The following is a 26,653-nucleotide window of genomic DNA, read 5'->3' on the forward strand; positions in this document are numbered from 1 at the left end:
GCTGCTCTTTAGAGGAAGAATTGGGCACAGGGAGGTGTGGGACAAGGTGACCTTCTCATGGGTCAACACTGAGAAGGTTGACTGATGTAATTAATTCTCTGTTCTGCGTTTAGACGAACAAAAGCTTGCAAGTGTGCATGTTGTAGCCCTGCTTTGTGAATTGCACACATTTCTTGGGTTCTTGTTCATCCAAGGCTTCACATGAGCTTGAGCACCGGGAGGTGCTGTGGTTGCATAAGGAAAGATGTTAGGATGTCAGTGCTGATATAAAGAAAGCCAAAAATTGTGTTGATGCATGTATGAAAAGTTTTTAGATGTAACAGTTGAGGCAGAACTGGAACTCTTGAAGGAGTTGGAAGCTGCAAATATTTTGGTTAATCTAGTTTTCTGTAGTAGAAGTGCCTGCAGCCCTTGAACATTCATATGGATCCTTGTAGGAATTATCGGGCTCTTCTAAACTGTGTTGCTATGTTGAAATTAACTCTGAGCACAGAAGCAGGTGCTGAGGGAAAGCAGGCATCATGGCACTGCTAGCGTTTTCAGACACAGATGACGAATAAGATATACAAAGTTAACCTATTCAATATGAATTTTCTGAAGGGATAAGTATAGGTAGCACTTTATTGCAATGTCCCTTGCAGAAGAAAATGGCTTGGGGGTGCCTACTGAAAAGAGCTATATGTTAAAGACCCGGTTTGAGAAATATGTGGGCTGTCCACCTCATAAAGGACTCTTGCTGTTAAATTGAGAGCTTTGGGCATCATTTCCAGGCCCAGTCTGGCCCCAGGCTTTTTGTACCTGATGACTGTAATAGGTGTGGTCTCATTGGGAGTTTGTCCCTGTGCCCCGCTGAGCTGAGCTGCAATTCCTATGACCTCTGCTAAGATCCCCTGGGCCTGAGCCCCCCAGCTGACACCCACTCCACACATCCTGTGCACTGCTCAATGCTAGATCTCTGAATGCTAAGTCCTGCCCTGCTCTCTGCCCACCCTTGACCTGATGCCAGCATGTTGATTCCAAGCCTAGTCATGTATAGGCTCTTATCTCCTGCCTCTGCACGAATATAATTTCCAAAGCATTCTTTATTTATTCTCAATTAGTGGGTTGAAGGGTTCCTTCAAGGGGCAGTTTTCTGGGGTCTCTGCTTATACATTAGCTGATTGCTACCCTCATGGCAGGCATATATCCTAACATGTGCCTAACATACAATTTTAGGGAGATATATAGGCACATCCCTGAAAGCTAGTAAGAGGAAAATAAAGCACCTTGAATCCTAGGAATCTGATTTTCAAAGCTTTCTGAGAACACCCAGTTTTGTAAAGGGAGGCAGTTCTGCTCTGACGTGTACATCCTTTTTCTTCCCCTATAGAGACATGCTCATGAGTGTTCTCAAGCATAACCTCCCCTCCCACTCCCAGGACCGCAAGCCACACCACCAGCCCCTGCTGAATTGGCTCTTGGTCTCTGCGATCCCCTCACAGCTCACAGCCCCCTTGTCTCCTGCTGATCCATGAGCACATCTCAGAGGGAACCATTCTAAAAACAACTAGATCTCTCCATAGTTTAGTCTTGTTCTTTATCCTGCACTGATTACACTTTGGGAGTGGCAATGGCGGGGGATATTATAAATGAGAGAAGTGTCTGTACGTGGAAGAAGAGTCAAATCAGGCTGAAAATCAAACATGAGGCTTGGGAACATTCACTTGGGAACAAGTGAATGTTAATTCATTTTTCCCAGTAGAGCTTAGACTGCCAGTTGTCTTTTATTGACAAGGCAGGCAGGTGTGATGGTGGGCTAGGTACCACATGCCCACCTGCCAGCTCCTCACCCTGTCCTGCCCCATATCTGCACTGACACCCAGGCGGGAGGCAGGGCTGAAGACTTGAGGCTCAGCCTCCACCCTCTCAGCTAACACACCCATCTCTGAAGAGTCTGGGTTTTTCTGAACTGTATTGGATTTCTCCCAGGACCCAGGCTACATGGGTTCCCACATCCCTGCCACCTTTGAAAAGTTGTCTGAAGACTCGATGCTTGGGCTTTGGCACTCCTCCAACCTCAGCATCACCGCTTGCCTGCAGCGGATGCTGGCGTAGAAAGGCCTGACCCAACCTCCCAGACTTGGGTCTCAGTCTTCAGGCTAGCATTTATGTCAAGTCCAGTTAATTAAATGCATCTTAATATTTTTTACTGCCAATACCACTTTTAACAGAGATGGTCAGTCCATCAGAGTAAGAGGTTGTCATGATTCTAAAAAGATCACATCTCTGCCCTAGCTAGCCATTTGACACAGGGCCGTCCTCAGACACAACACAGGCTACGTGCAGTCATAATGCCAGCCATGAGGCATTTAACTCCAGGGGGTGGGTATTGGTGCTTGCTGTGTAAGAACTGGGTTGGGAACCTGTGGGAGAGAAAGCATGTGGGAAGATGAAGCTAATTTGAAAAGAAATTTCCAACTAGGGTAAGAATCATGGACTTTCAGAGTTGATGGAATCTTGGAAACCTTTAGTTAACACTGTCCCCTTCATTTGTTTGTTTTTTATTGTGCTGAAACATACATGATATAAAATTTACCATTTTACCTGTTTTAAGTGGCATTAAGTGCTTTCACAGTGTTGTGCAGCCGTCACCATTATTCATTTCCAGAACTGTTTCATCATCCCAAACTGAAACTTTACCTGCTGAACAATAACTCCACTCCACTCGCCGTCTCTCCAGCCCCTTCCAAGACTTTTAGAAGAGGAAACCGAGGCAGAGGAAGTTGTGGCTTTCTGTTCACAAAATGAGCAGGTGCCCTGAAGCCTGTTTCTGGTTTTCCCTGGCCCTTGTTCCCCCACCCACAGTATCCTGCTCTCCGCTTGGAGCTGCCCACCCCCATCTTCAGGTTGTTTTTAATCTAAAACACAGATTCTGGCAGACAAGAAGACGTGCCTTCCAGTGCCAGTTTTCCTCTGTTCATTTGTTATTCAGTTTTCCAGCTCAACAAAGAAGAATATCTTTTCCACCCATCCCAGCCCTGCAAGGCTGAAGCAGGACTTAAATAAAGATCACACAAAGGCAGTATCATATGGAAAGAACACTGGCACAGGAGCCAGGAAACCTGGACTCCAGTCTAGGGCCTGTCAACTGTAAGGCCTCAGGCAGGTTAGCCTTTCTGAGCCTGAGGGGTTTCTCTGTGGGAGGTCACAGAGCTCCAGGAGCACGGGTGTTTATCTAAGAGATGTTGAACCCTTTGAGCCTCATGCCGGTCTAAGGTGTAGAATCGAAAGACCTTGCTCTTCTGAACTTCTGACTCTGAGAACAATGAGGCCCCAACAGAAGAGAAAGTAAGAGAGTTTGTGTTTTGCCCCTGAGACTTGTTCTGCAGGGGCTGTGGCAGGAGTGGCCTGGGTACATTTCCTCCCGAGCCCCAGCTGGAGCGTCCACTTGGGGCTCTGGGAAGGGTTTGAGTGGCCAGAATTGACCTTTCTTTCTCGCCCAGACCCACAATTCCCTAGCCCTGGCTTTCACGTCTTCAAAGAGCTAGCCTGCTGCTCCCACCTTAGCTGCCTCGGCGCCTTGTCCCAGATTCAGAGCTTCAAAATAACCTGGCCAGACAGATTCAAGGAAACTTTTACACCCCTGGTCGGGTGACTGACCTCCCGGCATCGCCAGTGTATTTCCACTGGTGCCTGTTTCTGCGTTTTATAAAAAGAATTTTTTTTTCTTTTAATGAAAAGAACTCTTTGGAGAAAAGAAAGTGAAGCATCACATTCCTCTCATTTTATTTTTTACAAAATATTTTCTTTGTAATAGATCTGATGGGTTGGGCCCAGAGATTCACTCCTCTTGCCTAGCTTAGCTCTAACTCTACATGCAGATTGATTTATATTCTGCCACTGGGAGAAGCACACTTAGCTGGCTGGAGCTAGTGTTTCTCCCAAGAGGATTCACTACAAGATCTTCCACAGCACCGTCACGTCTACTATGCTTTCTGCTCCTTCCAACCGTTTAGTGAATATGGGGTATTCTTACCCTCCTAGAAGAAACGGGTTCAGAAAGATCATGGTCACACAACCGATAGAAACAGCAGGTCTTAATTGTGGTGCTTTGAGAGGACAGACTTGGCATGTGATAGAGAAGTCTGCTCCCCAAGTGAGGCTCAGTTCCTTAAGGAAGGTCAGTTTCAGGCCGTCCCCTGCTGCACATTTGCTTGCTGGAGGAGAATTTCTTCCTCAACAACTTTTTAAATCCCTTGACAGTTGGGGTAATTATTTGGCCTCACCACACCTGTTCCCAGTGACTCAGGAGTCCAGCCATAAATGCCAGGAAAGAGGTCTAGTTTCAAGAGCTGGAAACGTCTGAATTGTTTTTTCAGGTCAGAACAGTCACCCAGCACACCCTCACCCTCATCTGGAAGCCTGGCCCATCTCATTGTGTCATACACTGATGAGATTATGAGGTGCTATTGACCCAGGAGAAGTTGCTCTAAGAGCCAGCCATTAGAGCAGCAGAGGCCACCACCTCCCTTGCCCACACCCTGTGCTGTCAAGATCCACCTACAGGCCCGCTCAACATGATTTCCCAGTCAATTCAGTTTAACACAAGTTGGTTGATACAAGGCATTGCAGTGAGTACTATAGAGGGCCAACAAATTATGTAATTTAGGTTCCTCCCTGTGCTGCCACGTGGAGGGAGGTGGCTTTGATTAAATGCCTTTGTTATATAGGGAACTTTGAAATCTGCTCTTTTGGGGTCATAGAGCCATTCAAGTACTCATTCGGTGAATATTTAACAGCCACTCAGGGCTGGGCTAGGAGAAGGCAATGGCAACCCACTCCAGTACTATTGCCTGGAAAATTCTATGGACGGAGGAGCCTGGTAGGCTGCAGTCCATGAGGTCACAAAGAGTCGGACACGACTGAGCGACTTCGCTTTCACTTTTCACTTTCATGCATTGGAGAAGGAAATGGCAACCCACTCCAGTGTTCTTGCCTGGAGAATCCCAGGGATGGGGGAGCCTGGTGGGGTCGCACAGAATCGGACATGACTGAAGCGATTTAGCAGCAGCAGCAGGGCTGGGCTAATAACAGTAGCTCCTGTTTATCAGCCTTTCCTGTGCATCCGGCTCCATACTGAGTCCTGTCATGGTACCATGACATAGGTACTGTTAACGTTTTTGCTTTACAGGTGAGAGAGCAGAGAGGTTAAGTAACTGCCCCAAGGTTGTGCGTTCACAACCTGTCTCCCAGGATGCCTGTGTGCATGGTTATTGGCTTCACACAATGTCAGGGGCTGGGTTGGAGGGACTGATAGGATGTAAAGAGTCTTGGAGAAGTGTGAAAGGTGAGGAAGGGGCTTGAGAGTACCTAGCACATATTGAAAAGAGGCCGCTATCTGGATAACTGGGGTTTAGGTATGTGAGAAGAGTGGTAGGAAATAAAGCCTGGCAGGTGAGTTTTAACCAGATTCTGAAGGCTTCGGGGGATTTGCCAGGAAGCCTGGACTTGATTGAGCAGTCAGTGAGGAGCAGTCGAAGGTTGTTGGGCAGAGTCCCCATAATTCATTCTGGGCTTTAGGAAGTAACTGGCACCTAACTGAACACAGTGGGGATAGGCAGGCCCATTGGAGGGCTGTTGTAGTAGACTAAAGTGGAAGGTGGCAAATACCCAACCCTAAGGGGCAGGACAGGGAGAGGAAGAGTGCTGGTGAAAGGCAGGGAATGACTGGTAGGGGAAGCAGGGACGACAGCAACTGTGTGTTCAGCTCAGGGACCTCAGGGAAGAAGCACCGGGGTGGGAATCCACAAGTCAGTCTTCCTCTGGCCCTTGTCCTCAGAGCACATCGTAAATATTGTGGGTCCACAGATTCTGGGAGGTTGTTTACCCAGTAAAAGAGGTTTGGGGGATCAGGATATGATCAAGGTCAAATCATTAAGGGATGAGACCTCAGGACACCCATGCATAGAGATTTTGAATATTCAAAGTCAAGACTGTAGATTCCACGTTGGAAACGTGAGTTACAGAAGGGAAAGGATAACACCACCACTGCAACCCCAGCCCCATCCTCACGAACACCAGAGACCAGTATGTGCACGCCATAAACCACCTTGTAGTTCCTTTCTCCTCTACTATTTTGTGAGATAGAAGATAGATCTTTTTTCATTATTCTGTGTAAGTCATATTTTTATCCCTTTTATTTTTGAGAACACAATCTTCTTAAAGCAAAGCTTGAAGAATAGGAGAGGGATTTGGACTAGAAGGGGCTTCCCTCATGGCTCAGTTGGTAAAGAATCCTCCTGCAATGCAGGAGACCCTGGTTCGATTCCAGGTCAGGAAGATCTCCTGGAGAAGGGGTAGGCTACCCACTCCAATATTCTTGGGCTTCCCTTGTAGCTTAGCTGGTAAAGAATCCACCTGCAATGCAGGAGACCTGGGTTCGATCCCTGGGTTGGGAAGATCCACTGGAGAAGGGAAAGGCTACCCACTCCAGTATTCTGGCCTGGAGAATTCCATGGACTGTATGGTCCATGGTGTCACAAAAAGTAGGACAAGACTGAGGTATGATTTCTGGTTTGACTTTCACTTTGGACTAGAAGTCCCCATGAAACAACGTGCTCCACACATAGACACTCATAACTCTACCCAGTAGTTAGTGCTTAATATGTTCTTAGGAACACATGGAACTTTTTGTGAAAATCAACCATGTACTACCCATAAAGCAAATCCCAGTGAAAATCAAGGAATCAGTCTTGTAGAAACCAGGAACAAGAAGATAATTTTTTAAAATTTCATATATTTGTAAATTTAAAAGCATTTCTATTAAAATTGGGTCAAAGGAAAAAATCATGGTTGAAGGAAAAGTACTTAGAACCAAATGATAATGAAAATATTTGGGAGGTAAGGATAGTTCAAAGAGAATTCTGTTGTCTGGGATTGTGTTGCATTTATGTATTTTTTAAATTTCAGCTTATGTCCTCTTAGAAAAGAGAAGAAATAGGAATATTTTCTAAATATTTAGAGAAATGTTTAGTAAAGAAAAAAAAAACAGAATATTGCGTCTGGTTTCACCAGATTGGAAACATGAAGGGCTAAACCTCAAAACCAGAAATCATACCTCAACTTTTAGACATTGTTTTTCTGTTATCTGTCCATTTTATTCATCATCTAAAAATCCCTTTCTTTCCTTGTTGGAACACAGACTCGCTTGACACAAGCATTAAGAGAAAGAGGAGGCAGAGAATGGAATTTTATTTCACTCAAGGTAGCTCTGAGTTGAGTTTAGGACCTTTGGTTAGAGTTTTGTTTGACTATTTTGACTCCGTCGGCATTCTCGATGTATAGCTTTGAACTGTGTTTTGTGAGAGGTGATGAGGGATTTAGAAGAAAGAGGTATTTTTCTTCTGCAGTCGTTTGACACCTGGTCTTCTAGACAGATGGGATTTCATCCTCATGCTCAGGTCTTGGAGTCAGAACCTTGGACACTGACTGGCAAGAAAAATAAACTCCAGATTTGCTCAAAGCTCAGCTTATTATTCATTGCTGGTTGATTTCACCTGTAATTCTTTCCTGTTACTTCACTACCCACCCTCCACCCCCCCTCCCCCCATTTTAAAGTAAAATCAAGAAAACAATTGGAATTCTCTCCAGAAGGAAGAAACTTGAGTTGCTGATGAACCGGATTGTGGTGGTTCTAGGAGGACCCACTACCGCCTGCTGCCCTCTGCTGTTTATCCACAACCGGACTCCTAACCTGCCCTTTCCCACGTGGTCTATACCAGCCTCCTCCTCCCGAAGTTTGGTCTCTCAGAGAGAAAACGTGCATTTCATATAAACAACGTCATCTTCCCTCCACCTCCGCTTCCATTTTGGAATCCAGATCTCACCCCCTGCCCCGCCACCACTTTACATGGGCTCCCAGACTGTTTCTGAGGAAGGAAAACATTAGGTTTCAAGAAATGTGTGCACCTTATAATTAACCCTTCGAGTCCCAGTCTGATACCTCAGGTCCTGTCCCACACCACCTGTGATCATTAGACAAGGTAGTGTCTAATGGAAAGGAAACCTAAGTTCTAGTCTAAACTCATTGAGTGACCTCAGTTAATTTAACAAATTCTGCTTGTTCTGCTATGTCAAGCAACATGACAAAGAGTACATAAAATACATGAACAGGTTATGGCTTCAAAAGGGTTCACAAGTCTGGTGGGGCTCTTAACATGCAGGGGAGATGTGATGACAGATGGAAGCACATGATCAGAGCCAAAGGGACCAACCTCTGGAAGAGCAGAGAAGAGGGGATGATCACTGTTAGCTAAATCTCAGATCGTGACTGGCTGATGAGATTTCAGAACAAGCCATGTTCCGGATAAACGGAAATAGAAAAACACTCCGAGGTCACGGCAAGGCATTTTTCTCAACTCTCCTCCCTATCATTTCAGTTCTTCATTGATTTGACAGACAGCAATGGAACACTGTGAGTCAGGTATTGTGCTAGGCTCTGAGGCAATGACAGTGAATGAAACATGGCCCTCGCCCACACGGGCCTGGTGGTCCATAGGGAACCACAGATAAATAGGAAGCTACGGGATGAAAGGTTGTCGTGACCCTCCTCCAGTCAATACTCTGATTTGCTTCAAAATAAAAGAAAACAAGGAAGGAATCCCCTATGGGCATAATCCAGAGTCACAGAAAAACATTAGGATGGATTTTTTTTTGGGGGGGGGGCTCTTTGTTCTTGCTGGACAAGTTTGTAGAGGAGAACTGGGTAGAGATGGGACACGGAGCAAAGGTCAGCAGGCAGTCAGTCCTTTGACATTGATAACAAAGTCTCCCAATGCTTTTCCCAAGACCTTGCCTCTGCACTGAACGCCGAGGTGGAAAAAGCGCTGGGAGCCATTTCCCCATCACTGTCTCTGTGCTGTTACACTTAACTTCCCTGTCTCCTCTGGAAATGGGAATAAGTAACTGCTCAGCACTTTCTCCCAGGGCTTTGGAGGAGCAAATGAAGGAGTCTGAGTAGTTTGTGCCAACTATGAAAGGCTAAACAAATCAGTGATGGTATTACCATTATCAGCAACACCTGGGCCGGCCAGAGAGCAGCGGCACGAAAAGAGATGCCTTCCACAAGCTGCCTCCAGATAAAGAACCTGCAGTTAAGCCGTACTGGCAGCCTTTCTCTCCAAAGTCCCCACTAAGGTCTACACCAAAGCTAGAAGTATTTTCTTTTTAAACAATGCTTGCTGTGTTTAATAATATACTTAACACCGTTGGGGTTGTGACAAGAAAGGGGAATAAGGTAAACTTTCTAAGCAGCAGTGGGGGATGTTTATAAAGCACTGCCACAGTGTAGGTTTATGAAACCCCACTCAAATGTTTGTAACATAGGAAGCTGCCATTGGAGAGCTCTCTGAGACTCCTGGCGTGGGCTTGGTGTCTTGCTCCCTTGGGGATTCCCATCAAGATGGGAAATACAGGCCATGGAACAAAGCTGGCAGCATTCCCAAATCTTTTTGACCCTAGAGTCAAATCCTTCTGATTGACTTGGGGTAGGAGGAGGGAGAGGGCAGTGCTTCGTGTTCCTTGAAGGCTGGTTATTGACACCAGCCAAGCACCGTCCTCGACACTGCCTGTCATTTAATTCCATCTTTCCCACTAGACCATTGGCTCAAGGAGCGTAGTGGGCATTCTGCCTTGCCCCCTGCTGGCCACCACCACTTAACCAATGGTAAGCTCAGTAAATCATCATCAAATAGGTTGAGCCCTTCAGTCAAACAGCTTTCCAAGTGGGCATTATGATCCCCAGTTTACAGATAAAACTGAGGCTTCAGTTGCTTGGAAATGTTGTTCAAGGCAAGAGAGAGTGTCTGGCTTAGAGTCTGGATACTACATGCTCTGTCTGCTCCTAGAGTTTACAATCCCTCATGCATCCCATATTCCTAAAGACCCTACTCTCTCAGAGGCCATGGATTTTATTGTTTTTAATCTTTTTTAAAAAAAAGTTTGCATTCTATTGTGTTTAAAAGCTGACTCCAGTCAAATATTATTAGGATTATACACAGGAGTAATTATATTATAGATCTTTTGGTCCTGTTTCCAGATTTTATGTATAAATCAGTCCTAAATTCATGGGAGAATTGAAATGTGACATAGATCAAATATTCATTCAACCAACGTGTATTAAATGCCCATTACGTGGCACACTGGGGCTAGAGGCCTGAGGTGCAACGATGAATAACATGGCTCCTGTTTTTTAAGAACGTACAGTCTAATACCTCTGGCCGAACCTTTTTTTCCTTTAAAAATTTATTACAAAAGTGAAACATAATGACTGCAGAATATTTGGAAAGCCTGTGTAAGAAAAAAAAAAAAAAATTACCCAGTGTTCTGATGTTTTATAAATTCTGAGGTCAGAGCCTATGTCTTAGTATCTCTGTATCCACAAAATCTTACACCATCCTGTGTGCTCCAGTCTATGGGGTCACAAAGAGTCGGACACAACTGAGCGACTGAACTGAGAGAAGCAAGCAGTATTTTTTGAGTGGGGGGACAGCCACCCGCCATCTCATCACCCTGAGAAAACCACTGTTAACGTTTAGGAAATATTCCTAGTTTTCCTTGACTGTGAAATGCCTGATTCCATGTCGTCCTCCCACTCCACCTAAGCCAGGCGGATCGACTTCTGGCTCCCTTAGCAGCCCCTGCACATGATGCTGTGCTGCCCATCAAGGGCACTGGTGGCTTAGTTGCCTTGTCAACTGGAGCAACTCTTCACACTTCTCCTACCATGGTCTGGGGTCTCCTCACGTAGATGGGGTTTCAAAAGTGTGGGAAAAGCAGTCCCTTTACCATATGCCCCATGCATCCCCCATCCCACCCAGAAAAACCTCTGGGGCAGGAAACTGGTCTATCCGAGATTGGTTTCCTTGGATTGAGGGAAACTTTTAGCAGCCTTCCTCAACCGGGCTGCATGTTGATTCACCTGTGTTTTAAAACTGCTGATCCCAACCAGTTAAAAGAGAATTTCTAGGCGTAAGGCCCAGGCATTGGGTTTTTGTGTTTTTAAAGCCACCTGGGTCAAGGAGTGAGAATCACCGGTTTAAAAGCAGGCAGGGCAGTGGTGTGAGCAGCCTTGGAGACTAGCAGAGAGCCCTGTGGTGGTCAGAATCTTGAGACACTCAGCTCCAGGACACAGCATTACAGCAGTTTCCTGCAGCCTGTTTCATGAAAAGCCTGAGTGATAGACGCAGGCAAAAGGTTTGCAGAGAGGAACTCAGAGGAGGAATATCTTTTTCCAAAGGGCTTGATGGATGCCTGTATAAGGCAAAACCACACAGAAACCGAGTTGACCTGGGACTTGGATAAATCAGGGAGAGAAGTGTGACTGCCCCAGTGGGCGGTTTGCCAGGCACACAAGCTTCCTGCCTTCATTATGAAGTAAAGAAGAATTTTGCAAGATAAACTATTGGAAGCCACTGCAGCAATAGGCCTCTTAGCAAAAGAGAGATGATTAGAATTAGATAATCTTTGTTTAAATAGTCATTAAATACTTGTCAAGCATTGTGCAATATACATGGTGTCATTTAATCTTCATGATAACACTTTGTATTAGTTATTATTTATCCCCAGTTTATAATGAAGGAAAGTAATGGTAGTAAGGTTTAAATGACTAGGATAAAATCACATAAAACAAAAGAAGTGAGCCCCAGCCTCTTCTGCTCTGCAGCCCAGGTTTTGTTCACCCCACCCAGCTTTGTGACCTAGACTATAGGGTTAGACGTCAGACAAAAGATGGGAGAAAAATCAAGCAATCATCTTCTCAAGAAGGGGAAATGGCCAGTGGACTGGAAGGTTGTCCCTTCTGTGAGCTCCATGTTGTCACATGGCAGACAGCTTGATATGTACAAAGGGCACCAGCAGGACCTCCACGAACCAGCTGTATGACCAGACAGGTCCCTAGGGCAGCCCAAGTCTCCGTTTCCTCACCTAGGCAGCCAGGAGGGCAGTTCTGTGGTTTTCAAGCTGCCTATGGAGACTTGGGCCACAGGAGGAGTCCTGGGAGGGCAGGCTGAAGAAGTGGAACTTTCCTTTCCCCTCAACCAGTCAAACTGCATTTAGCTGCTGGGAGGAAATGGCTGGATTCTTGTCCAGCACCCCTCCACTTTAATAGATGTCAGTTCCTCTATTTTTGAATATTCCCAATGCTGGGAAGAGTCAGTGCCATCATGATGCTTGAGTGAATGTCAAGGTGGAGGAGAATGGGTTGCATGCATACAATAGGGAGGAAAGCAAGTGACGGAGGACAGCAAGGCCAGCTCTGCAGTCACAGTACCCCTGCCTGGGGCCCCAGCTGCCCAGAGGGAGTGTGAACAGAGCAGAGGGGAAGGTAAATCAGGTGCCCTTGTTGTTACTGCCCTAGTGCTACGGTCACAAACTATAGGGGCTGGGCTCAAGGCTTCTTGCCCCAAATTGTACTTCCATTTTGGTCACTATGATGAGTCTCCCGTTCTCTTTAAGTAGCTTAGGATTTATGCAATTTTCTGTTTCTTTGTGTTTTTCAGATCTTAAATCCAAATTTCATCCAAGAAGGTGAGTTAAAAAGTGACAGAATTGACTGCACAGGGATTGGCTAAATAAATTATGGCAAATCCAGCACTGAGGTAGCATCTTTAAACAATGGTCATGTAGTCCTGTACTTATGGACAAGGAAAATGTTTAGGATAAACAGTGGGGTAAAAAAGACCACAACTTGCAATGTGTATAATGGGATCCACTTTTTGTAAGAAAAGATATATTTCTATAAAATCTAAAAGGATATATACCAGACTGTTCACAGAAACCTCTGAGTGATGACATCATGGAGACTGTCTTTTTTTTAAATCAATATTTCCTAATTTTTCTAAAACTAAACATTTATTAATGGAAACCCATTCCAGTATTCTTGCCTGGAGAATTCTATGGACAGAAGAGCCTGGTGGGCTACAGTCCATAGGGTCACACAGAGAGTCAGACACAACTGAAGCGACTTAACATGGCCCGGCACTTTAAAAATACTTTTTCACAGGACACAAGTGACTCTGCGCTGTTAAGCTGAAGATTATTCGAATCATTACACAGCATGGGTGGGGAATGAGAGGGTTGTATTATAAAATAATTGTTTTGTTCGGTTTCTTCTGAATAATGCAAATGTATGTCATGTTGATTTGACCACAGTGGCGCCAGAATTCCTCGTGCCCTTAGTGGATGTGACCTGCTTGCTTGGGGACACAGTGACTCTGCAGTGCAAAGTCTGTGGGCGGCCAAAGCCCACCATCACTTGGAAGGGTCCAGACCAGAACATCCTTGACACTGACAACAGCTCAGCTACATACACCGTCTCCTCCTGGTAAGCAGCAGCCCCACATCAGCACCGCACCTCCCCACACCTCGGGCAGTACCCAGAAACTAAGTCTGGGATGCATTTCCTGTGCAGGTTACTTAGCCTCTCAGAGAAGAGCTACCCTGGAACCTATTCTAGCACAGACCCTTTGTGGCCCTTGGGATCCTGTGAAACAGTGATATACTCAATTCCTCCATTAAGAACAATCGTCTTAGAAGGAAAAAAAGAATGACTTACTCCGAAGTGTACAATAGAAAACAGAAAATCCAGCCACAAGTATGCTTCCACGCAAAGACTATAAAATCAAACTTGGTTGAACCAAAAGTGAAAGTGTTAGGCACTCAGTCGTGTCCAACTCTTTGCAACCCCATAGACTGTATGTAGCCTACCAGGCTCCTCTGTCCATGGGATTTTCCAGGCAAGAATACTGGAGTGGGTTGCCATTCCCTTCTCCAGGGGATCTTCCTGGTTCAGGGGTTGAACCTGGTTCTCCTGCATTGCAGGCAGATTCTTTACTTCTCAGTCACCAGGGAAGCCCTGCTAATTAAGAACTTTCTTGCACAATGCTGCTTACATAGGACAAGCAGTAACAAGCCCTAGATGCTTAAAAAACATTTATGGAAGAAACAGCTAGGATCAAGACACTTCATCCTTTAGCTTAATGTTTTTGTGTGTGAAATGATATTCCTATCAGAGACTCCATGGCCTGATCCTAAAATATCAGTGGACCCAGGGAGCTTAGGATGAGAGTCAGTGCGTGGCAAGGGTCATGAAGATTACCACGTTATGTTACAACCAGTGAGGAGGGAGTGGGACTGACTGTGACCGCTGGGTTTAACCTTTTCAGAGTAGGTCTTTAATGTCTTGAACCCCTGGCTGGAACTACTGGGAAAGTTATTCAGTGAAGGAATTTGCCTTAAGTCACTCAATTATTTCAAGGGTGCCACATGTAGAATGCGAACTACTTGTGCATTTTCATTCTTTAGTCTTTCCATTTTTTGTACCACTTGTTACTGCTTATGGACTGAAAGTATTTTAGGACCAAATATTTTAGGTAGTAATAATATTGGGGATCAGTATTTGTGTAGGACTTTATTTCAAACCATGTTCTAATTCTTATCTCATTTTACTCCTTTACTATCCCTCATTTACAACCAACTTGAGAGATAGGCATGCCAAGAATTTTCTTCCTCTATATGGAATTGGGGAAATAGAGGGCAAGGTGCTCAGCTGGTCCAAAGGATTCCGCTCAGCACACCTTGTACCCTTACTAGTTGATTGTCTCATTACTGGTGTTTGAAGGACATCCTTTTCATGTCCCTAGTGACTCTGGGGAAATCACCCTGAAAATCTGCAATCTGATGCCCCAAGACAGCGGTATCTATACCTGCATAGCAGCAAACGACCATGGTACTGCGTCAACATCTGCTACTGTTAAAGTGCAAGGTACAGTTTCTTTGTTAGTCAAACATTTCTTGTGTTTTAATATTCATGTTTAATTATGGTAAAATACACACAAAATGTACCATCGTCACCAATTTCAAGTGTGCTGTTCAGTAGTGTGAAGCACAGGCACACTGTTGTGTAACCCATCTCCAGAACTCTCTTCACTTTATAAAGCTGAAACTCTGCACCCTTGAAACAAAGTATCTCCACTTCCCCCTCACTCCCCTCAGCCCCTGACAACCACCATTCTACTTTCTATGAGTTTGTGTTAGTCAGACATTTTAACTGGACATTATAAGGGCTCCCTGAGACCTGGGGAAGAAGAGGGGCATTGTAAAAGTTCCAAAACAAGGTTGCAGCAAATGGGAACAGAATGAATCTTTGATAAGAGCTGTCCAGGCCCTACTGTATGCCTCCTACAGCACAGTTCTCTCACTGAGCTTTCTGTCCAGTATGCAGCATTTAATCCAAGGAAGAATTCCGGCAGCAAGGTGTGTCTCCCAAGTCTCCCTTAGCCTAGGAAAGGTGTACCACTTGGTGGGCAAGGTAATAGGAAGCATATGAGGTAAAGGTTAGGTCACATGCCCTAGGTGACTTTCAGCCTTGGCATAAATGCCAAGTTCTGCAGAAATGGCATTTGATCTTAATTTCTGTCCCGCAGGTGTTCCAGCGGCCCCTAACCGCCCCATTGCCCAAGAGAGAAGCTGCACTTCCGTGATCCTCCGCTGGCTGCCCCCATCCAGCACGGGAAACTGCACCATTTCCGGTTACACCGTGGAGTACAGAGAGGAAGGTGTGCCGCCTCCCCTGCCTCCGCTTCCATCTTCTCTCTCTTAAGGAGGTCCTTCGGAGTCATAACACTGTCTGCTTCCATGCCTTTCATCAGCTGTCCCTTCTCATATCTTCCAACTCAGCACCAAGGCCTCAGGCCAGGCTTCAGCTGCCTTTGATCTCAAACCCCGAGCATGATTTTTTGCAAAAATGATAATGACTCATGGCAGGTGGCAAAGTACCTTCACCGGCTTTTACCTACTTAACAAGCCTGGGACAGGGACAGACAGGGACAATCAGGCCCATTTTACAGATGAGGAGGCTAAAGCTTAAAGAAAGATAAGAAGCATGAAGCTGGGGTTCATAAGAGGCAGAGCTGGCATGAGAACCCAGCTCTCTGTTAATAGTTTGCTAATCTGTGATCTTTCTTCCAGAGTAGTAACTAGGAGAGCAAAAGCAATGCTCCACCCCACCTCCCCCCTCCCCATCTTTACCCCAGAAGAAACTTAGAGATAACTGTATAAATTTAGAGATCACTTTTTAAATTGTTCCGTTTTTAACTTTGTTACATTAACACACTAAGAGTGCATACATATCCTTAGTAGTTAGGAACAACTATTATCAAGAAGAATTCATTGAAATGAGAAGCTGCCAGGTAGCTCTAATTGTTAATAGCACTCTCTGAACCAGGTGATGAATCACACACCTGAATTGAAAGCAACGGTTTTCACCTGGAACCAGAATCCTTTGTTTTACTCTGCTCTCTGCTACTCTTATTTTCACCCTTCTCTCTTCTCTTAAAGAGACCTCTGCAGTTATAAAAATATTTGTCCACCTCTTTGTTTAGCTTTTCACTCTGTCTCTCAACTCAGCACAAAGGCATTGATGCTGAGCTGAGAGAAGTCTTTCCAAGCTTGTATTTCCCTTGGCATTCTTCAGGTCATAGTTCATCTTATGAACTAAGTTCTCTTGGGAAAGTTATCTAATCTTTCTGAGCCTCGGTTACTTTATGTGTAAAGTGAGACGAATACTCCCGATCTCACAGGGCTTCTGTGGATTTAAGTGACAACGTGGAAGGAGAGGATTACGGGTAGACTCCTTCCACAGTATCTTACAGGTACATGGTGCTCATACATGTTCATTTCCATTCTGTTTCCATTTTGAAATGCCTGTTTTCTCTCCCTTTGTTATTAATGTGCCATATATTTTTCTGGCCTTGTTGAAAATGTGCTGTGTGTTCCTCTGTGAATTCGTCACGCTCTGTTGTTCACTCTCTCACGTGCCCATTTGGAAATGAACAGACTCAACAGGCCAGCTGCTTTACCACCACTCATGATGTATTCAGGCTCTTAAGAAATCGAACCCAGACCTGCGACAGTTAGCCAACAGGCTTTCAGGGCCCGAGGCAGTGACCACAACTGTCCCTTGAGTGGAATGTGTCATTTTTCCTTTCATTGTTTGCTGAAGGTCTTTGAAACAATGTCCCTCTGGCCTTTTGTCTTTCCCACTCCTCGAAAATTATGCCCTAGGTTCCCAGGCCTGGCAGCAGTCAGTAGCATCGACCTTGGACACCTACCTTGTCATTGAAGACCTCAGTCCTGGGAGTCCTTATCAGTTCAGAGTCAGTGCCAGTAACCCCTGGGGGATCAGCCTGCCCAGCGAGCCCTCAGAATTCGTGCGACTTCCAGATTACGGTGAGTCCCAGCCACACCCAGCACCCTGGTGGTGAATATAAGATAACTGGCCAAGTGTCATACACTCACTGGCCCTGGCAGCCCACTGGCCTGCTGGACCATTGAGCTAGAGGTGACCTGGATTTGCTCGTCGGCTTCTGTCAAGTAGCATTTCAGAGGCCTGATGACGAGTGTTTCCATAAAGTATGGGGCTCAAGTTAGATCGGCCACCCGTGTCTGCCCGAGGCCTACCAGGTCCTGGGCATCTGTGTGTGCTGCCAGGCACCTAGAGGGGCAGGCAGGAGCCATGAGCCCCGTGGGTACTTCTTGTCCCTCTTTTGTGATGGAAACACCAAGCCTCCTCTTCCCTGGGAACCCCTGCCAGCCTAAGTGCGCCTCACAGAATTAGTGACAGCCCCACTCACCAATTTAAAACGGGGAGAGGAAAGCCACCTGCTCGAAGGTTGCAGTTAAAATGAGTATCATTTCTCCACCCCCAGCCCTCCCAGAATGTCTTTTTTCAGGGTGGATACATTTTCATGTAGATACATTGAATGACCAAGATACGCATTTAACTACCTGCATTTGAGTATTTTACGAACCTGGTTCTTTTTTTGCCCCTCTATGGCACCCCACTCCAGTACTCTTGCCTGGAAAGTCCCATGGACGGAGGAGCCTGGTAGGCTGCAGTCCATGGGGTCGCGAAGAGTCAGACACAACTGAGGAACTTCACTGAGCGACTTCACTTTCACTTTTCCCTTTCATGCATTGGAGAAGGAAATGGCAACCCACTCCAGTGTTCTTGCCTGGAGAATCCCAGGGACGGCGGAGCCTGGTGGGCTGCCATCTATGGGGTCGCACAGAGTCGGACATGACTGAAGTAACTTAGCAGCAGCAGCAGCAGCATTCGTGAATTCACCAAGCCACCTTGGTCCCTGGGACATTTTGTAAGAAATCTCCCAATAGTGAAGTTTGGGACAGTGCAGGACAATGGACTGTATGGGGTAGGGAGAGGAAGTCCCTGAAATTAAAAGACAGTGAACTTGTGTCTTTGGGTCAAGGGCATCCCAGAGTCTCCAGAGGGGCTGTGGACCCTCTAGGGCCCTCTGGTTGCAGCACCCCCCACCCCCACGGTTAACTCCGGAAATGCTCCCCAGGCCCTCCCCACTGCCAGCCAGGCTCAGCTCTGCTCCCGAGGGGCCTGTGACTCACTGGGAAACCTTGGTCCTGGTTCTTTACTTCCTCAGAACTCTATGTGGGTAAGCCAAGTCCAGCATCAGCCCAGCTGTGTTGTGGGCAGACTGAGATGACCAGGGTCAAAAGAGACGTGCTGCAGCTTGACTGCTGTTCTCAGCTGCCCCCTGAGCCCCACCTGGGATGACCACTGCTTGTTTTGCTTCCTGTTGCGAGCCTTGCTCCCCAGCAGACAACACAAATGTTGTTGTGCATGTTTGTGTGTGTGTGTGCGTGCACGCGCGTGTGTGTATATAAATCATTGCCAGGGAATGATTGCTTAACGTATCAAACAAGGTACTACCACCAAAGATTATGCCAAGAGTATTAATATATTTGGGGTAAAGCTAAATCATTGAGTACACCAGATAGGCTCATTAATGCAGAGAATAAAGGGGTGAGAATGAGCAGGTTTTAGCCTGCTCTGTGCATGTTCCTTTTCTTCTTGGCTTTATAACTCTTCCCCTTTCCTCTCTGCTGCGTCCTTCCTACAGCCCTGATTCTCACTGGCTTTTCCAGGCCTTTCAAAGTGTTTTGGTTTTTTTTCTCCCTTTTAATTTTTGCTACCAGATTTCTATTTGAAAACATCCAGAAGTTACATTTCTGATTGTTCCAAGTTTTCCCTTCATTTATGGAGGTAGTACGGGGAGTCTGACTCTGTCATATCAGTTTCCCCTTGGCTAGTATTTTTTTAGATAACATTTCAGAGAATTGTGGTATTTTCCCACTGAGTTAGATCCCATATTTAGTCATGAGAATTGCTTTGGGGGTGATGTTGGAGCTTTTCTGTTAACCTTTTCGTTCCTCTTGTATGACTTCCTCAATATGATAAATGGATCCTTTCTCTTCCAAAGACGCTGCTGCCGATGGTGCCACCATTTCTTGGAAGGAAAATTTTGATTCAGCTTATACTGAGCTGAATGAAATTGGAAGGTAATGACTCAGTTTTCTGTTCCTTCGTTTATGAACACAACAACATCACATCATGAAAATGACTTTTTTCTTGTTTTTTGTTTCTTTCACTAAGTGCATTTTCTCCATACTAAGAAAAAACTAGACTATGTGTCTTTTCTATGGTTCTTTTTCTAACTTAAGTTGAAGTTCTCAGCCTTCCTGCTTTTCTAATATAAGAATTTAAGGCTCAGTCTTCTCTTCAGGGTACAATTTAGCTACATCCAGAGTTCTGATTGTGGCATTTTCATTGTTCAGCTCTAAGTACTTTATCCTTCAACTATGATTCTTCTCTTTGGCCCAACTGTAGAAATGTTTTTAAAATGTCCAAATGTGTGAGATTTTTTTTTATTATCTTTTTTCTTTTTATTTTTATTGAAGGGTAATTGCTTTACAGAATTTTGTTGTTTTCTGTCAAACCTCAACATGAATCAGCCATAGGTATACATATACCCCCTCCCTTTTGAAACTCCCTCCCATCTCCCTCCCCAACCCACCCCTCTAGGTTGATTCAGAGCCCCTGTTTGAGTTTCCTGAGCCATACAGCAAATTCCCGTTGGCTATCTTTTTACATATGGTAATGTAAGTTTCCATGTTACTCTCTCCACACATCTCACCCTCTCCTCCCCTCTCCCCATGTCCCTAAGTCTATTCTCTATGTCTGTTTCTCCACTGCTGCCCTATAAATAAATTCTTCAGTACCATTCTTTTAGATTTGGTATATATGTGTTAGAATACAATATTTATCTTTCTCTTTCTGACTCACTTCAGTCTGTATAATAGGCTCTAGGTTCATCCACCTCATCAGAACTGACTCAAATGCATCCCTTTTTGTGGCTGAGTAATATTCCACTGTGTGTATGTACCACTACTTCTGTATCCATTCATCTGTCGATGGACCTCTAGGTTGCTTCCATGTTCTAGCTACTGTAAATAGTGCTGCAGTGTACGATGGGACATATGTGTCTTTTTGGTTTCCTCAAGGTATATGCCTAGGAGTAGGATTTCTGGGTCATACGGTGATTTTATTCCCAGTTTTTTAAGGACTCTCCATACTGTCTTCCATAGTGGCTGTATCAATTTACATCTCCAGCATTGTCTGTAGGTTGTTTGATGAGGGCCATTCTGATCCGTGTGAGGTGATATCTCATTGTGGTTTTGATTTGCATTTCTCTAATAATGAATGATGTTGAGCATCTTTTCATGTGTTTGTTAGCCACCTGTATGTCTTCTTTGGAGAAATGTCTGTTGAGGTCTTTTTCCCACTTTTTGATTGGGTTGTTTGTTTTTCTGGCATTGAGTTGTATCAGCTACTTGTATATTTTGGAAATTAATCCTTTGTCAGTTGTTTCATTTGCTATTATTTCCCCCCATTCTGAGGGTTGTCTTTTCAACTTGCTTATAGTTTCCTTTGCTGCACAAAAGCTTTTAAGTTTAATCCCATCCTAGGAGATCAGCCCTGGGATTTCTTTGGAAAGAATGATGCTAAAGCTGAAATCCCAGTACTTTGGCCACCTCATGCAAAGAGTTGACTCATTGGAAAAGACTCTGATGCTGGGAGGGATTGGGGGCAGGAGGAGAAGGGGACGACAGAGGATGAGATGGCTGGATGGCATCACTGACTCGATGGACATGAGTCTGGGTGAACTCTGGGAGTTGGTGATGGACAGGGAGGCCTGGCGTGCTGCGATTCATGGGGTTGCAAAGAGTCAGACATGACTGAGCGACTGAACTGAACTGAACTGAACATCCTACTTGTTTACTTTTGTTTTTATTTCCATTACTCTAGGAGGTGGGTCATAGAGGATCTTGCTTTGATTTATGTCATCAAGTATTCTGCCTATGTTTTCCTCTAAGAGTTTTATAGTTTCTGGTCTTACATTTAGGTCTTTAATCCATTTTGAGTTTGTCTTTGTGTATGGTGTTAGGAAGTGTTCTAATTTCATTCTTTTACATGTAGCTGTCCAGTTTTCCCAGCACCATTTATTGAAGAGGCTGTCTTTGACCCACTGTATATTCTTGCCTCCTATGTCAAAAATAAGGTCCCCATAGGTGCATGGGTTTGTTTCTGGGTTTTCTATCTTGTTCCATTGGTCTATATTTCTGTTTTTGTGCCTGTATCATACTGTCTTGATGTCTGTAGCTTTGTAGTGTAATCTGAAGTCAGGAAGATTGATTCCTCCAGCTCCATTCTTCTTTCTCAAGACTGTTTTGGCCATTCTGGGTCTTTTGTGTTTCCATATGAATTGTGAAACTTTTTGTTTTAGTTCTGTGAAAAAGGCCATTGGTAATTTGATAGGGATAGCATTGAATCTGTAGATTGCATTTGGTAGTATAGTCATTTTCACAATATTGATTCTCCCTACCCAGGAACATGGAATATCTCTCCATCTGTTTATGTCTTTCATTAGTGTCTTATAATTTTCTGTGTATAGTTCTTTTGTCTCCTTATGTAGGTTTATTCCTAGATATTTAATTCTTTTTGTTGCATTGGTGAATGGGACTGATTCCTTAATTTCTCTTTCTGAATTTTCATTGTTAATGTATATAAATGCAAGTGATTTCTGTGTATTGATTTTGTATCCTACAACTTTGCTAAATTCACTGATTAGCTTTAGTAATTTTCTGATACTGTCTTTAGGGTTTTCTATATTCAGTACCATGTCAATCTGCAAACAGGGAGAGCTTTACTTCTTCTTTTCCGATCTGGATTCCTTTTATTTCTTTTTTTTCTCTGATTGCTCTAGCTAGGACTTCCACAACTATGTTGAATAATAGTGGTGAAAGTGGACACCCTTGTCTTGTTCCTGATCTTAGGGGGAATGCTTTCAGTTTTTGACCATTGAGAATAATGTTTGCTGTAGGCTTATCATATATGGCCTTTTCTATGTTGAGGTAGGTTCCTTCTATGCCCATATTTTGAAGAGTTTTAAGAATAAATGGGTGCTGAATTTTGTCAAAGGCTTTTTCTGCATTTATTGAGATTATTGTATGATTTTTGTCTTTCAGTTTGTTAATATGGTGTATCACATTGATTGATTTGTGTATATTGAAAAATCCTTGCATTCCTGGAATAAACCCAACTTGATTATGTGTATGAGGTTTTTGATGTGTTGCTGAATTCTGTTTGCTAAAATTCTGTTGAAGATTTTTGCATCTATATTCATTAGTGATATTGTCCTATAGTTTTCTTTTTTTGTGTTGTTTTGACTGGTTTTGGTATCATGGTGATGGCCTCATCAAATGAGTTTAGAAGTGTTCCTTCCTCTGCAATTTTTTGAAAGAGTTTTCAAAGGATAGGCATTAGCTGTTCTCTACATGTTTGATGGAATTCCCTTGTGAAGCCATCTGGTCCTGGGCTTTTGTTTTTTGGGAGATTTTTAATCACAGTTTCAATTTCAGTGCTTGTAATTGTGTTGTTCATAATGTCTATATCTTTCTGGTTCAGTCTTGGAAGATTGAACTTTTCTAAAAATCTGTCCATTTAAAAAAGTATCTTCTTACTACTGATTTCTAATTTAATTACCGTGTGGTTAAAGAATTTGGTCTATGTGATATTGATTCCCTGATTTTTGTTGGGACTTGCTTTATGAGTAGTATATGGTCAATTTTCATAAGAAGTTCCATGTCTTCCTTAGAAGAATGTATAATCACTAATTGTTGGGTTCAAGTGTCTCTCTCTTTTTCTCTCTCCCCTTTAGTTAGAAAAATGTGTTCTCAAAAATGAAAAGGATAAAAATATGACTTTTAACAGAATAGTGAAAAATAGTGTATCGCATGTCTCACAAAATAGTTGATGATAAGGAAAAAAAGGGGTTCATGCTTGTGATATATTGGTCTCCAGGTGGTCTAAGTGAGAGAATGTGAGTAGGTCTTGCAAGTCACCCACCTCCTGTGATGTGTAAATAAGAGAGCACCCACTAGCAATGGGCCATTGGTATCATCTCCATCTCTAATTGACATTTCTCAAGGAAGCATAAAATTTCCTAAGTGGTTGTGGCAGAGGTTGTGGAGAGAGCAAAAATGTTCATTATTCTTATTTTCCTAGGCAGGAGTCACAGTGTAATTCACTGCCTTTTGTTACAGCTCCTTTCATCAAAACCCAGCTTTAGCTCTACTTCCTGATCTTCTTCACATAGGTAGCCAAACAGAAAAACGGGGGAGAGCCAGTGGAAATCTACATGGTAATGAATGATGATGATGCTTATTGAGTAATATAGTCCTCTGGATACTATGCAGATATTATACAAAAGTTATTTAATCTAATCCTTACAACACCATGAGGTAGTGTTTGAGTAGATTTCCAATAAAAGAAACTCAGGCTCAGAAGGTTAAGTAACTTTTTCAAGATCCCACAACTAGGAAGTATACAGCCAGGATTCAAACCTTGGGTACCTGACTTTAAGCCTGTATTTTTTTTACTAATATATGTTGTTTCTCATCACAGTAATTTTTGTCAAAAATAAATTTTGGTAATTGAAATCTAGTTTGCTCCATGATACTGAACTTTGTGAAGCTTATATATGACCCCCCAGGGCTTCATGGTGAATCAGCAGTAAAGAATCTGCCTGCAATGCAGGAGAACCAGGTTCAGTCCCTGGGTTGGGAAGATCCTCTGGAGAAGGAAATGGCAACCCACTCCAGTATTCTTGCCTGGAGAATCCCATGGACAGAGGAGCCCAGTGGGCTACAGTCCATGGGATCGCAAGAGTCAGACACGACTTAGTGACTAAAACACTACCACACTGTGAGCCCCAATAATAAGCAGATCAAATCCCCATCTGGTTCTAAATGAAACTGGCTCAGTCCCCTGGATGTACCAGTTAAGTCCTCCCCGAAGCCTGTATTTGCTGTTGATAGTCATAGGCTAAGGCACGTTTTTTATCTCCAATAACCTGAAGATTTTCCTCTCTCCCAAGATAGTCTTCATATTTTTAGAAGATCCTTTAAAATGCTGTTATGTTAACAGAATGGAAATAAGACATGTAGATACTTACATAAGACACAAAATATATCTGTGCCACTGTGCCAGGGTCATATATGTGAGTCAGCTTTTTCCATCACACATAAACCTAGAATTCTGGGTCTATATGGCTATCATGTTAGAAATGGCTCTTCAGTAATTATTACAAAAAAGAAATATCTTCACTCCTATAGCTCATTCATAGAAGTAAAGAGCACTTGAGCATAGCATACTTAACCAGAAATAAACTATACAGGCACCACTGCAGCTTAAAGAAGCCGAAGAGTTATCCTCTGGGAATGCTACCTGGTTACAGGATCCAAAAAGGCAGCAGTATAGCCATAGAGTTGGACTATAAAGAAAGCTGAGCACCAAAGAATTGATGCTTTTGAACTGTGCTGTTGGAAAGGACTCTTGAGAGTCCCTTGGACTGCAAGGAGATCAAACCAGTCCATCCTAAAAGAGATGAGTCCTGAATATTCATTGGAAGGACTGATGCTGAAGCTGAAACTCCTATACTTTGGCCACCTGATGCGAAGAACTGACTCATTTGAAAAGACCCTGATGCTGGGAAAGTTTGAAGGCAGGAGGAGAAGGGGATGACAGAGGATGAGATGGTTGGATGGCATCACCAACACAGGACCCTTATGAGAATATATAAATGCTAGATACCGAGGACCCCTGTTCCCTTACCAAACAGGCTTCCAGAGGTGGAAAAGCAAGGCTTCACATTCTTGCCAGAAAGTTGGAGGATCTTTCTCTGCAAAATTTGACCAACTCAAGAGGAAAGATTTAAAGATACTGACTTTGAAGTTTCCCCCAACTGAACAGTCCATGCAGTTCACCATACAGTGAGAGTCAAGTTGACAGACTCCATCCACAAACTCAGAGCTTCCAAACAACTTCCTAGTCCCCAGTTGTTAACATGAACCAATTGGTGATGCTGGCCAAGATGGAGTAAGGGCATTGTGGCCTTTTCTCTCACTGACTACACTAGCATCTTTGGATGAAACACAAACAGCAACTCTCTGAGCTTCCTGAAAAGTTAACGACAGGGAGATTGGGGAGGGAGGGTAACACCTGAAAAAGACATGGACAGTGGCAGTGAGTTTTCTGGGCTTTGAGGTTTTTTTCTCTCTTTGATCTCCTAGCTTTGACCCAAGGGTGGGCCAAATCAGGGAACTGTCCCGCATCCCCAGAGAGCAAACTCTCTGAGAGAAACCCGTCTTTATGGCCAAAAAACAGGAAGAGAGCAATGAGATCCCTATTTTCACCTTTTTCTTCTTTCTTTTACTCCTTTACCCGCAAGGGTATTCATGTGAAAGTATATGATGATGCAGAGGCTAAAATTCTGATGGAATCCAATATTTCTGGCCAGCAGAACTATAGAAAGGATCGTTGAGCTAAAGAATGTAAGAGAAATCTCAATGAAAAGACAATTAAATATTTTTATAAGAATCATATGCAAAGGGTTAGGAATAATAATGCTATGGGCATTAACAGTTAACATCATCATTCACACTAGAAGTTAGAAGGCAACAGAATAATTCCTTCAAATTTTTTCAACCTAGAATTATACCCAGCTAACCTAACAATTATAAATGTAGAATAAGCATTTTAGATATGTAAATATCAAACAACTTATTTCCCATACACTCTTTGTCAGAAATTATTAAAGAATGCATTTTACTACAAACATGAAAAATTGTCTTACTTTACTAGAGGTTCAACTGTGACCGCACTTCACATAGTTGCAATAATGGAAAAACTGAATATTGATTACAATATAATTCTCTTGGAAGGACAGGGAATGGGAAAAGTGGTTATGCAGTAGAGACAAAGGAAGGAAAGAGGCTAAAATCTCATCTTCCATAGCGGGATGTCAACAGATAATAACTAAAACTGAAAAGTCAAGAAGTAATCATACAAAACATACTATACTTACTGCCATAGAAGAAAATATCTGAAAAATCAGCAAAATACATTAAACTGCTTCTACGGGAAGAAAAATGGTGATGAATGGAGAATGAGACATTACTGATTTTGATGACAAACTTTGCTAAGGCTAATGACTTTTTAAACCATAAGGATGCATAACATTGATAAACACAAAATATATTTTAAAAATTAAGGTAGCAATACCGTGACATAACCACCAATTCAGATCTCTCTTCAGCAATCAGTTGTTTTCCTGCATTTAAAGTCCTCTGGAAGGAGTGACCTATAGGAAACAAAGAAGAGAGAGTGCTGTTAAAACCCAGG

General features: G+C 43.6%; 1 protein-coding gene across 19 annotated transcripts in view; it reads left to right on the top strand.

Moving 5' to 3' along the window:
* KALRN (kalirin RhoGEF kinase) overlaps window positions 1-26,653 on the top strand; it is a 689,644-nt gene that overhangs the window by 648,488 nt on the left and 14,503 nt on the right. For 17 of the 19 annotated variants that reach the window (XM_070800327.1, XM_070800373.1, XM_070800563.1 and 14 more), the window contains 6 exons: window positions 12,537-12,564; window positions 13,189-13,360; window positions 14,679-14,800; window positions 15,462-15,593; window positions 17,101-17,265; window positions 19,332-19,410. In XM_070800327.1, the coding sequence (XP_070656428.1) occupies window positions 12,537-12,564; window positions 13,189-13,360; window positions 14,679-14,800; window positions 15,462-15,593; window positions 17,101-17,265; window positions 19,332-19,410 (698 nt within the window). Of the gene's footprint in view, window positions 1-12,536; window positions 12,565-13,188; window positions 13,361-14,678; window positions 14,801-15,461; window positions 15,594-17,100; window positions 17,266-19,331; window positions 19,411-26,653 lie in introns of those variants that run through there. The other 2 variants (XM_070800924.1, XM_070801094.1) reach the window with 2 other exon arrangements.

Source organism: Bos indicus, chromosome 1 (assembly GCF_029378745.1).
Source record: "Bos indicus isolate NIAB-ARS_2022 breed Sahiwal x Tharparkar chromosome 1, NIAB-ARS_B.indTharparkar_mat_pri_1.0, whole genome shotgun sequence".
NCBI lineage: Eukaryota > Metazoa > Chordata > Mammalia > Artiodactyla > Bovidae > Bos > Bos indicus.